We start from the raw sequence: 13,724 nt of genomic DNA, 5'->3' as shown, positions 1-13,724 counted from the left end.
GCAAAAACATGTCTTTGGCTTCGGTTTTTGACATTGGAGGAAAAAATAACTGTGATATCTGAGTTTGTGAGGTCATGAACACTTGAGGACTGAGAATGTTACAAATAATGAGACAAAGTCATAATAATGAGGTAAAATGGCATAATTATGAAATCATGAGAGAATTATGAGATAAACAGTCATAATTATGAGATGGAGAGACAATATTTTAAGACCTTTAAAGTAAAAATTATGAGAAATAAGGTCACGGTCTTGTAATATAAAATCAAAACTGTGAGCTACAAAGTTGACTTTATGAGATAAAATTATATATATATATATATATATATATATATATATATATATATATATATATATACATATAAGAAAATTCAAAATTATGTGACAAAGTCATAATGATGAGATAGAGGGTCGACAATTTTGAAAAAGAGATTTATGCCTTTTCATTTCATTTCTTCTTTTTTTTTCTTTTACACAATGAAAGTTGTAGTATGACCAGTAGGTGGCGGAAATGCACCATTTCGTCGTTTTCCAACCGCCTATTAACCTCATTGAAGAAGAAGAGTCTACCGTTGTACTGATTCCAGATCAGCTAACCGTAAGCTAGCGTCACCCGGGAGCCTTGAATTTCCTGTTTTCATCAACAGTCAACGGACCTGGAACACGAAAGAAATCCATAAGGAGACTTTTCAGTGAGTAATAGTAAGTGTTTTATCTTCATTTTGAACCATTACATAGGTTTTAAATGGGACGTCGTGTCTTGAATATCTGGTTTAGCCTAGCAGTTCTGCTAAGTTGATCATAAATGTTTGAAGTGAGTTTAACTAACTAGAAGTCTTGGAGGTTTGTTTACCAGTGCATGTATAAAAGTCTTAAATGCATTATAGTCTTATTAAACTATCGTTGATGTTAAAATAGTTGCTACACGCTAAAAAGTTATGGAGCATTTACAGTGTATCGGTCATTGCCTACTTTCGACCGAATCTGTTTTAGTCACAACAGTAGCAAAATAGGCGTAACAAATAGTAAAATGAAGTTCAAACTGCCAAAAAATAGGCATTAAAGGTTAAATGGGATTCCAAAAGTAGCAAGCGTATGTCAAAAGAAGCAAAAATGTGTTACAACATGCGTGAAAAATGGGAAAAATAGTTAAAGTGGCTAAAAAGTGGCACAGTCACCTTTGGTCTGTGGGAGGAAGCCACAGTACCCAGAGAGAACCCACGCATGCATGGGGAGAACATGCAAAGTCTGCACAGAAAATTTCAAAATGAGACGAACACAACCACCTATAGGTCAAGCTTTTAATTCAATCCTCACTTGCAATATTTATCAGCATATTACTCATCTGTATGATGGCAGGGTTTCTTTCTTCTTGAGTTGATTGGTTTTACAACTTCAGGATAAAATTATTGTGTTTGTTTTTTATTCAGCATGGACTACAGCGGACCAGTTAGTGATGTTCTGTCTCCAGAGTCCACGGTGACCTCCTTACTGTCCAGCTCAGGTCATCTTAGGAGCAGCCTGCGAGTCCCTGAGCACAACACCACCTTCAGATACAGAGACAAGGTCCGTCTGCCTTTCTTCTCACTGCTGCAGTTATAAAAAAATGAAGATTTGCTGCCCTTTTGACCTCTGTCTTGGCAACATACTGATCCAAATTAAGTGTACACCTTAGTCATTCTAGCTGACAACCAGTGGCAGTTCTCTGTTTTCCTTTCTTCGGTGGTCTGATCGTAAATTTATGTTAGTTTTAGTATTTTTAGTCCCTTAGTTGAAATCCCTATAGCTGTCTTGCATTTAATAATAACCCCTGGCTTTATGCTTGTCTTCACACTAGTTTCTAATATCAGTGATAAAAAACAGATTGTGATGTTTTCCTGCATTGCAAATACAATCATCAAAGCTTACTGATTGCTTGCAGGACTACGAATCAGCCTCAGCAGCGCTGGATGCCTACATTGCAGACTATGAGAGAAGTCAACAGAACCGAGAGTCTCTGACAGGAAGGCTGGTTCTGCCGCACATTCCTCCATTGACACCGAGAAGACCTGGAGTGAGCACACTCAGAAACAAAGACGGTAGGTCATCATATAGAGGCACAGGAGCTCTGTAAGTCTGAAATAAACAATCTGCAGAAGAATCTAAGAGAGGGATGCTGATATTATATCTTGTTTATGAAGAATGTGACTTTTCTTGTAGCTCTGTTTCTAGAGGTGCATTTTTCTGATTTTTCATATTATTTTTTGCTCAAGAGTTTGAAATATTTTGCCAACGTTTTGTTTTGACCTACAGTTCTCAGGGAGCATCTGACAGAAAGGGAGCTGCACTTCCTGAACCTCCCTGTCAGTTCCCTCCACCACCGCGCCAACAGAGACAGACTGTCCATGACGACGGACGAGCTACTGTCAATCCCTCGTGATGGCTCTATGCCTGTCACCCATACGTCCGCTTTCATCCAAGGTCTTTAAATGCATCATTTACTGTGTATCTCATACCTCCAGCTTTTGTCAAAGAGCCCCTATCATCAGTATGATTGTGTTCAAATTAGTGCTGCACAATTAATCTAAATGCCTTCTCAGTATCAGGCTGTGCAATTACATAATTGCATAAAAGGCTGCAATTGTTTTAATATTAAGTTCGTCTTGAAAGGTTTACAAACCTGCCTGCAGAAAACACTTTGAATTTACAATAGTGCCACTACTGCACTTTGTTGAAGTACCTCCATTTTCAAAAAAGGAAAACAACTTTTGCTTTTTTTTTTTGTTTGTTTGTTTGGTTTTTTTGGGGGGGGGATTATTTTGAAAGCTGTACTACAAAACCGTCAGGTTTTGTATTTTTGATGTCACCTTATAATTTTACGTTTTTAAAGTGAAATACAACTCTTAAAACTATCATTATTCTCTGCATTTTCCTCAATATCCAGGCAAATAGACTCATGATATCATATATGAATTTTATTACAAATGCAAACTGCAATATTGTCCACTGTCCTGTATAATCACAATAGCACATTATCACCAAATCATGCAGCACTAAATGCATCACCCAGTCCTCAAACCTTTAAAATAAACCTACTGAATGAAAAATTTTAGAGTTTGAACCATAAATGAAACAAAAGAGACAGGACAAAAAAGAGTATGTTTTGTCACAGAAGGACATATATGCATGCATTTTATTTTACTCAATTTTTTCCAAGAAAGCATGGAAATTTGGCTATTTCTTGAGGACTTTCCTAATCACCTAGGAAAACCAGCTTTGCTGTCCAAGAGAAAGAGATAAAACACTAAAATCTGGAGATAAAAGACAGAAACTTTCTTAATTTAACATGAAAATCTAAAAAAAATGCATGGATGTTTTGCATGTCCGCTTATAGCTTTTGTACATCATAAGCTTTTTGCCAGATTTTTTTTTCCTGACCTACTAGAAACAGCTTCACCACCCGCTGTTAAATAACAAGGAAATGCTGCAGCTGAAGGGAGCTTATACTTCCTAATGTTAGCCCTAAGGCTAGTGCTAGCCCTGGGCCTATAGTCAGTATTTTTGGCCTTATTAAAGCCTTAAAATTGTTTTTAAAAGAGAGTGTAACAGCCCTGTTTCATCTCAAACATTTTAATTACACACATCTAACTTTAAAAAAATGTCTTTACATGCATCACATATATCCCAGCCCTTATTTTAAGGGCACTGTTGCAAGATTGTGATTTGTCATGATTTGTGTCTTTAAACGATCACTAGACTGATGCGTTAATTGAAATCGTCTGACACTCTTGTCTGCTGTTTCAGGCCTCATGTCCCAGTCTGCAGCCTCCCACCCTCATCTCACCTCATCCAGACCAGCACACAGACCCTGGGACGGACTCAGTAGTAACCACACTGCCCCCAGAATAAACCACAATCACAGTCATACAACCAGAGTGCACAAAAACTTCAGGTTCATATCATCTTTGGCACTCTGCTTTCTGCAAAAGAGTGTAAAAACTCCCCCTTTCTATCATTTCACTTTTGATTGTTCCCTTTTCTCTGTGTGCAGAGGAAGATCAGGGACAGCTATGTTGAAGCCAGATGTAGATTTCTCTTCAGGCTGCTGCTTTAAGGTGACTATTGTGTATGTTTTACAAGCTTCAAGGTCTTGATTATTAGATATTCCTGGTTTAGACAATGCCAAAATATTAACTCATCATGTCTGTATCAGTCTTCACACAGAGCAGCGAGGTCAGAGCGAGCTGACCCATCTTTATCACTCCACCTCCCTCACTGGCTCACAAGCAACAAGTCAGAAATGAACTGCTCAGGAATCACCAGTGTTCCAGACCTGAAGTATCCGGCATGGGTCCAACACTGCGACCTGAGCGAGCCCCCAATGCCTGCAGAGTCAGAGCTGTGGGATCATGACCATGGTATGAAACATCCTGCAGAGCATAAACGGTTCATATTCAATGTGTTTTTTAGAGATGCCACTTTAAAATCTGGCTTAATGGTTCTCTTTCGTATGTCCAGTGTAATGAATCTGTTGCTCTTCCAGGTGTTCCTCAACCTGGGGGTCACAGAGCAAGAGCTCCATCTTGGGTGGAAGAGTTGGAGGATGATGTTTCTGATCAGACGTCTGCCCAGGTGAGAGAAGTGTTGACCTTTTTTTTCTGACAAAACAATTTCTTTTCTGCAGCAAAACAGACATGTCACTTACTGGAAGTTAGAGCTAAATTAGCACTCTTTTACACAAGTTTTCCACATCTGCATATTAAACAATTTTTTTCTCCTGATGTGCAGAGAGGTGTACTAAAAAGCTTAGAATATCAAATGCTTTTTCCCAGTCAACATTGGTACAAACTATGTCGATAATAAATACTGTCTTTCTCATAACCTTATGTGTGTTTGTTTAGGTTGACAGCCAGCAGACCCTCAGAGATCTGAGGCTTCAGTTTGCCGAGCAGATTTCTCTCCTGGCTGCAGAGAAAAAAAGCTCAGACATCATGGAAACGCTCTGCAGAGGTATCAATAAAAAATACTGATGATGAGTCAATGCCATGTGAGTTATTGACCCTTAACTTGTTGTTTGTATTTTAGACAACAAGATTGAATCTCTGATCCAGAAGGCCGATCAGGTGTTGAACTCTTTGTCCCAGAACTCTGGAGGAGCAGGAAGTCGAGCAGATTCAGGTGAGACCAAAATTCAACCTAAGACATGTGCCTTTTCAGCTGCCTTGTAAGCATTCAGTACCTTTACTCCCACTTAGATCAGGAGTGTCCAAACTTTTTCCACTGAAGGTCCACTTTAATATCCACAAGGCAACGTATATGACATTAAATAAGTCAGAAGCAGAATAAAGGAGGAGCTGGGATAGAGGAGGGTTGCATTAGCAGCTTGCAGAGTGTGGCAAGGTAAGAGCACTTCAAATAAGACAGCATTTGCCAATAGCTTTCCCAGAGCAAATCAGCTGGCTATCAGCTGGCTAGGGCTTGCATGGGATCAGCTGATCTGGGCAGAGCTTGACTTAACTAACGCTAAATGCTCGATTTAATGGCTGACAACGCAAATAAATAATCATATCCAGGTTTTTGGGGATACCAGTCAGATTTCAGGGGACCCTGTTTGGCCCTAGCTACCACTGGCTCTGGCACTGCTATTTGCTGCTGTAACCTATCAGGGAGTTAGAAAACAAGATATTGTTATTATTTTGGTTGCCAATAATTTTACCATGTGCAGAGTTGTCTCAATTATGTCACAAAAAACACATCAATAAATTCTTTTTGTCAAAATGTTTGTTTACAGAATTAGCATGGTAGCACTATCTTGTGCTAAAACTATGAAGTTCAGTACAGTCAAACAAAAGCTTCAAATTAAAATGTTGGCCATGTGTCATTTTGTTGCTAGAGTTTGCTGTGGGCAAATCAAATTGGACCACGGGCCATATTCAGCCCCCGGACCATAATTCGGACACCCCTGATTTCAACCAAGACAGTTGTGTTTAGCATGGTGTTCATTGTAATTTTCAGACGATTCTGAAAAAAAAATGGAGGTTGCGGCGTCTGAAGGCATGTTGTTAATCGTACATTGTTGGATCATACGACTGCACTAGATCCCATAGTGGGAGCAAAATCACGAGCAGAATCCTCAACTTTGGTTCATTTATTCCTTGTGAGCTGACTTTTTGAAATAAAGGAAATAAACAAGCAGGAAGTAGGCATAACTGCAGACCTCCAGCTGATATTTGTTATTATTTAGCTGCTAGTTGTGTTTGCTGGTGATGTTCTTTGTGTGTTTGAGGTGAGAGAAATTGCTTTTGGCAGCTATTGAAAAGGGGACATTAGATCTGACTTCAAGCTCTGTGTTGAAGGAATTGTCAGGAAATCCCTCAGTGTATGCTGGGCGTAAGTCTTAGCAAAGCTCCCATCACAGTGGAGAAAGGGTTAACCCAGCTTCTAATTTCAGTGAGAGCTCTGTTCGATTAACATGTCATATTTGAGTTTCAGCTCACTAACCATGGTTTACAACCACTGAATGACTGTCTTTTTTTGCAGTCAGTATCAGCGATCGTGTTGAAAAAGATTTCAGTCCGCTGAACACAGAACAATTTCTACACTGTCCTCAATTCACCCAGTAAGACGTTTGTTTTACATTATTGTTGGTTCCTAAGCCTTAAACAAGCTGGAAGATATTTAAGTTTCTTTTCAACCTGCAGAGACTCAGCAGCAGCAGGGGTCGACATGGAGGCTCTGACAGACAGAGGAGCTCAGGTAGGTGTCAGAAAACTTTTAAGTCAAGATTTCTGACGGATCTAGGACTACATAGCTCTTTATCCCCCCGGCTCAGGAGTGCAGTCTTCATGGGAACAGTTCTTTAAAGCAGCCAGGTCCAGCTGAGGCTCTGAAACAGATGCTCTTCAGACTGCAGGCAGTGGAGGCGGAGCTTCAGCGACAACAGGCAACTCCAACAGAGACCGAGAACCTACAGACGGACAAGACTCCAGTGAAACGGGCAAGAACAGAAACTTTTATTTCATAAGGATCCTTGAGTTTTCTTTGACATTCACTTAACCACCAGTTCCTCTATTTTGGGGGTATTAAAAGAGTTTTTTTTTTGTTGCAGAGTGCTAAAGGTGAAGCAGAGCTAGAGTGTGTTTCTGGTGGAGCGTCACTACAGAGGTAACTGACTCTGAACACATCCAGAGTTACGGCTTTACAACATTATTACACCAGGGAGTTTTACTCTGGAGTCTTCTTTTTCAGCCATGCCGCTTTATTATTTTACTGAAAGCATATTCAGTCACACAAACCCACAATGATTTGGTTTTACTTTTAACACACTTATAGTTAAATTATCAAAGTTTTAACACTATGAGAGTAACGTGCAATCATTTGATAATGATTGATGTAAAATTCTTACCTTTTGGATCTCATCCTTTCCCTGCTTCACCATCCCCAGAGCTCTGCATCACCTCAGCAGACTGAAGATGTTGGTGGAAGAACCCCGAGAAAAACGCACACAGGAAGTAGAAGAGAAGGATGAAGATGAAGGACGTTACTCCTCTTCATCTGCTGATGGACTCTCCTCCATTCAGCAGAAACCTTCCTGAAGCTAACGACCTTCAACAGAGCGCTTTTCAACATTGGGATCAATCAGTGTTATTCTGGTTTATTTCAGATATTTCCTTTATCATCCCTCAGAAAGACATTTATGAATCTGAAGAAGTCTGATGTGGATTTATATTTAAAGACTAAAGAGTTATTTATCTAAACACTAATATCGGTTAGTGAAATGTGCCAACATGACTGAAACCGTTAGATACTGTCAGCTGTTTAGGACATAGGAATAAATATATGTAGTTTTCCAGGACAGTTAAACTTTTACTGAGGGGAGAAAGGGACCAGACGTACTAATATTTTATTTTTGACACACTCTATCATTTATTCAGCTGCCAAGATGCTTAAAGTGTCAAACTGACGTATCAATGTGCCAAAAAGAATGAGGACCTTGTTTTGTCACTGCACTAAAAAGGTTGTATTTATCATCTTTTATTTGTAACAGAGTTAGCAGCAATGCTCTACAGATGTCAGTGCCATATTTAGGGTTGTCAAGATAAGAGAATTTAAAGTTTGATATGATGCCTGTAAATATCAAATAATAACAATACCTGATCTGTACCACAGCAACAAAAAAGAAAGCCCTAGGCATCCATCAGAGAGTGTTTATTGTTTTTATTTGCCAAAAAATGCACTAACCCCAGCATTTCCTCACTTATGCAATACCTGGGTGGGCCATCCAGGTATAGTTACAGCCAGCCAAGTATAATTGCTGATCATTTTATCCTTTGAAAAAACTGTTTCATCAAGACAAACAAGAGAGAATGCACTGATTTAGGAATGTCATCTAATGTTCAAAATTATTCTTCCTGTGCCCCTGTTTCAACATTTTTTCTGCAGCTTCTTGCTGCTGATACTCTGTGCTATTTTAAAAGAAAAGTGGTGTTACTTGAGGGTCTTGTGAAACAAAATGTAAACATAGAGAGCATACATGAAAGGCATTCCTACTGATTTATGCTGTGAGGAAACTCCTGTAACAGATACACTTCAGCATGCAGTTTTAACATCGCCAACTCCAAAGCAGACCCACTGTCCAGATTCCATGTCAGTCATCAGGCAAATCCATGCCTGTGTCCAACCACACACTCATCCCCTAATCCTCCTCCCAATTAAAACATGTTGCAACAACGGCTCTTAGATTTCCATGACGATGGCTGAGGAATGAAAATGACGGTACAATTTTAAATCAAAACTACTATGGCACTATGCATTTTAGGACTTTTGTTGCAAAATGTTGAAAATAAAGGCTAGTGACCATCGGGTGTTCACTACTTTTCACAGTGCATTATGGGACAGAATAAGTGCACCATAGAATGTATACCAAAGCTCATTCAGACTTCAGACACCGCTAAAAAGTGTCAAATTCAATATTTAGTGTGCTATATAGTGAAGGGAGGGCAGGGTTTAGCTGTACTGGAAGCTGGTGGCAATGGCTGCCACTGGTGCAACAGTTAGTTCAGATTTACCAGCGCTTGACTATGGTTTCTTAAGTAAAACAACACTAAAGAGCCACACTGAGAGTTCCATATGGAGGAAAAGATGTTTCCACTCTTCTACTGGCCTGCTTTGGCATGGGTTTACAATGAAAACCAGTGTATACAATGGCTGCTGGTGGAGTCATTAGCTTGGATGTAGTTTTATCCAAACTAGGCTATGTATCTCTATCAAAACGAGAGGAAGGCTTTTCATTGCACAAAAGATGTTTCCACTCTTCTCCCAGCCTGTTTTGGCATGGGTTTGCAATTGTTACAGGTGGGGGTTAGTTTTATTGCAAGCCAGTAGCAGTGATGGCTGCTAGCGAAGCTATCAGCTTGGATGCAGCTTTAGCAATAGTTTTATATCAGATCTAGGCAGCACAAAAACAAAGAACCACACTGAAAGCTTTTCTTGGTGGAGAAGCGGTTTTTGCACTTCTCCCGACCAGCTTTCGCATGAGTTTTATCCAACAACAAGCTCCACCACTGACATTTGTGCCTTACTGTCGAGCTCAGGTTACTACCAGAGCTGCACATGCCTGCTACCTTATTCTGTCTTTTTGCTCTGATTGGTCTGTAATGAATGATACAAACTGAACATTTATCCAATCACCTTCTGAGAATTTTTTGCAAAGTCCTGCCCCTTCCAAACTCTTTGTGTTGGTGGTTTCCCAGATAAATGAGAAATACATCCATGGATATATGAAACAGTCAGTTTGACTTGTTGGGTTACTGATCACAACTAGAGGTACACAAGTGCCTGTAAAATTTTATGTAGCTGGTGGTGTTGAAGAATTTGACAGTGTTCACCCCCTGAAGTGCCTAATCCGTCTTTCATTTTTATCCATTCTAAAGTGATAAATGAAGCATACTCTCATAAATGCATAATCACATATATGGGAAAAAGTAGTGGTTTATTTCTTCAAAACTGAGTTCTGTAGGGATTGACTGACTTTTGGAGCCATTTGTGGAGCTACAGTTTTTACTACTTCCACTTGTACCTGCTTTTTGAGTCGAGACTTGTCATGACCAAACATTTACCATCCCATCACTTCCTGCTGATATTAAAGTCTCCCCCTTGTGGTCAAACGTCACACTCTGCACATCATCACTGTGTCCCATCAAACCGCTCACACCGAGGGAATTCATGTCCACCAATATGACCCGGGTATCACTGCAGGCAGTGGCTAAAATCCTTCCTTGTGGATTAAATGCCACCTGATTAGCTGATGGTCCTGCGTCCACGGTTGCCACTGCTGTTGACAGTTTCCTGATGTCCCACAGGTTGACGATTCCGCCAGAGTCACAGGAAGCAGTGATGTTTCCTGCCAGGCTGAAGGCGACGTGGTTGCACGGGTACTGGTGACCCTGGAAGGTGGCGACACAGACTCCAGGCCTGGCATCCCACATGGCGAGGGATTTGTCAGCCGAGCAGCTCAGGAGGAGGTCAGAGAAGGGAAGGAAGCAGACACTGTTGACAGAGGCAGTGTGGCGGCGCAGCGTGAGCTGACAGTGTCCTCTTTTCATGTCCCAAAGCTTGATGGTTCTGTCGGCGGAGCAGGAAGCTAGAACGTGACCACAGGAGTGGAAGGAGCAGCTCCAGGTGGGCTGAGTGTGACCAGAGAGGTTTAGCACACAGGAACCACGGGAGAAATCCCAGAGACGCACCTGAAGGAAGAACGAATGAGCAGTCACTGACAGGATGAAAGCAGAAAGATGACAACTGAATCTGGAGAAACATGTTTTGGGTGTAAAATGACAGCATTTACATGAACTATCATCTTTTTACTACAGAGATTCTATTCTGCTTTTAGCCATGCAAGCTTCATACTAGTATCATAACAGCATGCAAGCATTAGATATTGGGTTGCATCATGCAAATTCACTGGGCAGAGAATTAAAACATTTAATGTTTTAATTCTCTGCCCAGTGAATTTCGGTTTAGTGCTTTGGTAAAAGACAGATGCAGTTGAAGGTTCTGATAGGAGAAAGCACAGAAATCTCTTTGAGTACAGGACAGCATTTTTCCAACACGTACGATGGAGTTGGAAAATATTGTACAGCAACGTCCCAGAGAGGATTTTGTCCAAGTATGACTCTGCTAGAGTCTACAGCCCATTATTTTATATGAGTTTAATACATGCAGACTTACCGTAGCGTCTCCGCTGGTTGTTGCCAGTTTTGCTCCATCAGGATGAAAACAGCAGCCAGACAGCCAATCAGAGTGACCATCACCTGTGAGCACCATCTGACCAACCTAGCAACACAAATGACACATCAACCAAGAAACTGTAGGGCAGGGGTCATCATCTACATTTGTACATGGGCCAGTTTTTCCTTGATGGACACTTTGGGGCCAGAGTTTCAGATAAACTAGAAGAAAGACATTTTTATATAATTAACATAAAAGGAAAAAATTGATGTCTACATGTATAAATCTGCTATTGTGACATCCATTTGTTATTTATTCACAACAAAAAAGGCTCCTCTGACCTTCTCCCCGTCGACCGGCAGCGCCCACAGCCTCCATTTTTGATCATCACTGGCGGTGGCAAGGATCTGTTTCCGTGGATGGAGGTCGATGCAGCTGATTGGAAGGTCGTGAGCTCTGATGGAGCTGGACAGGCTGAAGGAACTCTTGCATGTTTGAAAGCTCACCTGGGCCAGGTGAGGGTCTGGGAACTCCGTTTTCTTTGGAGGTTTGGTGATAGTGGATTTGTCTTTTGGTTTATCAGAACTCTTAATGCTTCTGTCTTTCTTGATTCGCGATTTCTCCAGATTCATGGTGTTCTTGACTCGCTCCTTCTCCAAACTGATGAGCATCTTGTGCCTCAGAGCTGTTTGATATTTGTCATCCAGCTGTTTCAGCGCCGGCTCGTAGGATTCCAGGTGTTTCTTCAGCTTTTTAAAATCCTCCATCAGCTGTTTTTTCTCCTCCTGGATTCGTCTGTACTGTAGCTGGTGGAAGTCTCTCTCCCTCTCCATCCTCACCAGGCTCTCCCCTGTGGCCAGCACCTCCTCTCTGAGGAGCGCGGCCTCCCTGTGGACCTCCTGCAGCTCACTGAGGAGGACCTGTTTGTGAGTGAGGGCGTCAGGGATGAAGGAGACACCTGTAGAGGTCATCCTCAGAGATTCGGTCTGGAGTCTCTGAGCCGAGCCGTACCACTCGGCCTCGAAGCTGCTCAACGTCCGCCTCAGCCCGTGTCTGTGCAGGAAGTTCCTCAGGAAGTCATCCACCACCTCCGGGACTTTAGGGATGATTTGTAGTCTGGGAGGTTCAGGTTTTCTCCTGGAGGTGGAGGAGGAAAACTCTCTCATTGCCTCCCCATAATTCTCCTCCTCTTCATCACTCCTCTCCTCCTCCCTCTTCTCCTCTATTTTTACCAGCTCTGCTCTCTCTCTGCTCATTGCTGACATTTTGTCTCCTCTGTCTTATTCTTGTTTACATGTTGCCATGGCAGCTCTATGAAGAACAGCTGAGTGTTACACTGTTACCATAGCGACTCAGGGAGCCTCTACCTAGACTGTTCTTCCTGATCTGTTTTCTGGATTAAACTTTTAAAGAAAACATACCTTTGAATAGATTAATGAATAATGAAGTCCACTTTAGAAGGTTCTGTTGCTCATAAAAGTTGGGACAGGGCCATGTTCACTGTTTTTTAGAATCCCCTCTTCTTTTAACAACAGTCTGTAAACAACTGGGAATTTAGGAGACCAGCTGATGGAGTTTTGGGAGAAGAATGTTGTCCCGTTCTTGTCTGATGTCAGATCCTAGCTGCTCAGTTCTAGCTGGATAGTCCCTCTCCTCGAGTCCACAGGACACGGCGTCCATGTTTTCAAAAAATATTTTTCAATTTTGATTTATCTGACCACTGAACAGTTTTCCATTTTGCCAGATTTCTCTAGATTCTCTGAATCTTTTGATGAAATTATGAACTGTAGATGGGTGGATATTCAAAGTCTTTGCAATTTTATGTTGAGAAACATGAAGAAATTTCCACAATTTTTAGACTCAGTTTTTCACAGATTGGTGAACCTCTGCCCAGCTTTACTTCTGAGAGACTCTGCCTCTCTAAAATGCTCCTTTTATACCCAGTCATGTTACCGACTGGTTGACAATTAACCTAATTACTTCCACAATGGTCCTCCACCTGTTTATTCAGTAATACTTATTTTTCCAGCCTTTTGTTGCCCCATCCCTACTTTTTTGAGATTTGTTGCTGCCATCAAATTCAAAATGAGCTAATATTTTTCATTAAATTGTAAATTGTCCCAGTTACAACATCTGATATGTTGTTTATGTTTATTGTGAATAAAATATGGGTTAAAGCAGGGGTGTCAAACTCGAAGCGTGGGGGCCAAATCTGGCCTTGATAAAAATGTAATTAATTATTTTGTATTTTATCTAATATTTTCAAATCCAAACTTTGACTTCATAATCCCATAGTTTGACCTTTTAGACTCACAATTTAAAATTTTGAATCATATTTGACTTTTAATTTCATGATTACAAATTTTATTTCATATTTTGACCTTTTAAACTCATTATTTTGACTTTCTTTCTTTTAAATTTGCCCCAAAAAACATTATTTTTCAATTTGAATTTCATGTTTTGACCTTTTTGAACTAATTAATTTACTTTTCTCAGATTGTGAGCCTTTCAACTTA

At 40.7% G+C, this 13,724-nt stretch overlaps 2 protein-coding genes across 3 annotated transcripts; one reads left to right on the top strand and one right to left on the bottom strand.

Moving 5' to 3' along the window:
* The first annotated feature begins 592 nt into the window (after positions 1–592).
* Positions 593–8,683, top strand: c17h18orf54 (chromosome 17 C18orf54 homolog). 2 transcript variants are annotated; one of them, XM_041811169.1, is made up of 15 exons: positions 593–702; positions 1,431–1,566; positions 1,922–2,078; positions 2,293–2,460; positions 3,784–3,931; positions 4,031–4,094; positions 4,193–4,397; positions 4,523–4,611; positions 4,881–4,989; positions 5,065–5,157; positions 6,520–6,598; positions 6,681–6,735; positions 6,812–6,976; positions 7,088–7,143; positions 7,424–8,683. In XM_041811169.1, the coding sequence occupies exons 2-15, from the start codon at positions 1,432–1,434 to the stop codon at positions 7,572–7,574; spliced, it is 1,674 nt and encodes a 557-aa protein (XP_041667103.1). In that variant the 5' UTR covers positions 593–702; position 1,431; the 3' UTR covers positions 7,575–8,683. The 2 variants fall into 2 exon arrangements, with proteins under 2 accessions (XP_041667103.1, XP_041667104.1); XM_041811170.1 differs by having other exon boundaries at positions 607–692.
* A 1,396-nt stretch (positions 8,684–10,079) lies between these two features.
* On the bottom strand, positions 10,080–12,473 carry LOC121525688 (sperm-associated antigen 16 protein). Its single transcript, XM_041811796.1, has 3 exons — positions 11,550–12,473; positions 11,209–11,313; positions 10,080–10,724 (listed from the first exon to the last, which is right to left on the bottom strand). The coding sequence occupies exons 1-3, from the start codon at positions 12,471–12,473 to the stop codon at positions 10,080–10,082; spliced, it is 1,674 nt and encodes a 557-aa protein (XP_041667730.1).
* Between the last annotated feature and the right edge of the window lie 1,251 nt (positions 12,474–13,724).

Source organism: Cheilinus undulatus, linkage group 17 (genome assembly GCF_018320785.1).
Source record: "Cheilinus undulatus linkage group 17, ASM1832078v1, whole genome shotgun sequence".
In the NCBI taxonomy this organism is placed as follows: Eukaryota; Metazoa; Chordata; class Actinopteri; order Labriformes; family Labridae; genus Cheilinus; species Cheilinus undulatus.
This window is presented reverse-complemented; position numbering and strand designations above follow the sequence as displayed.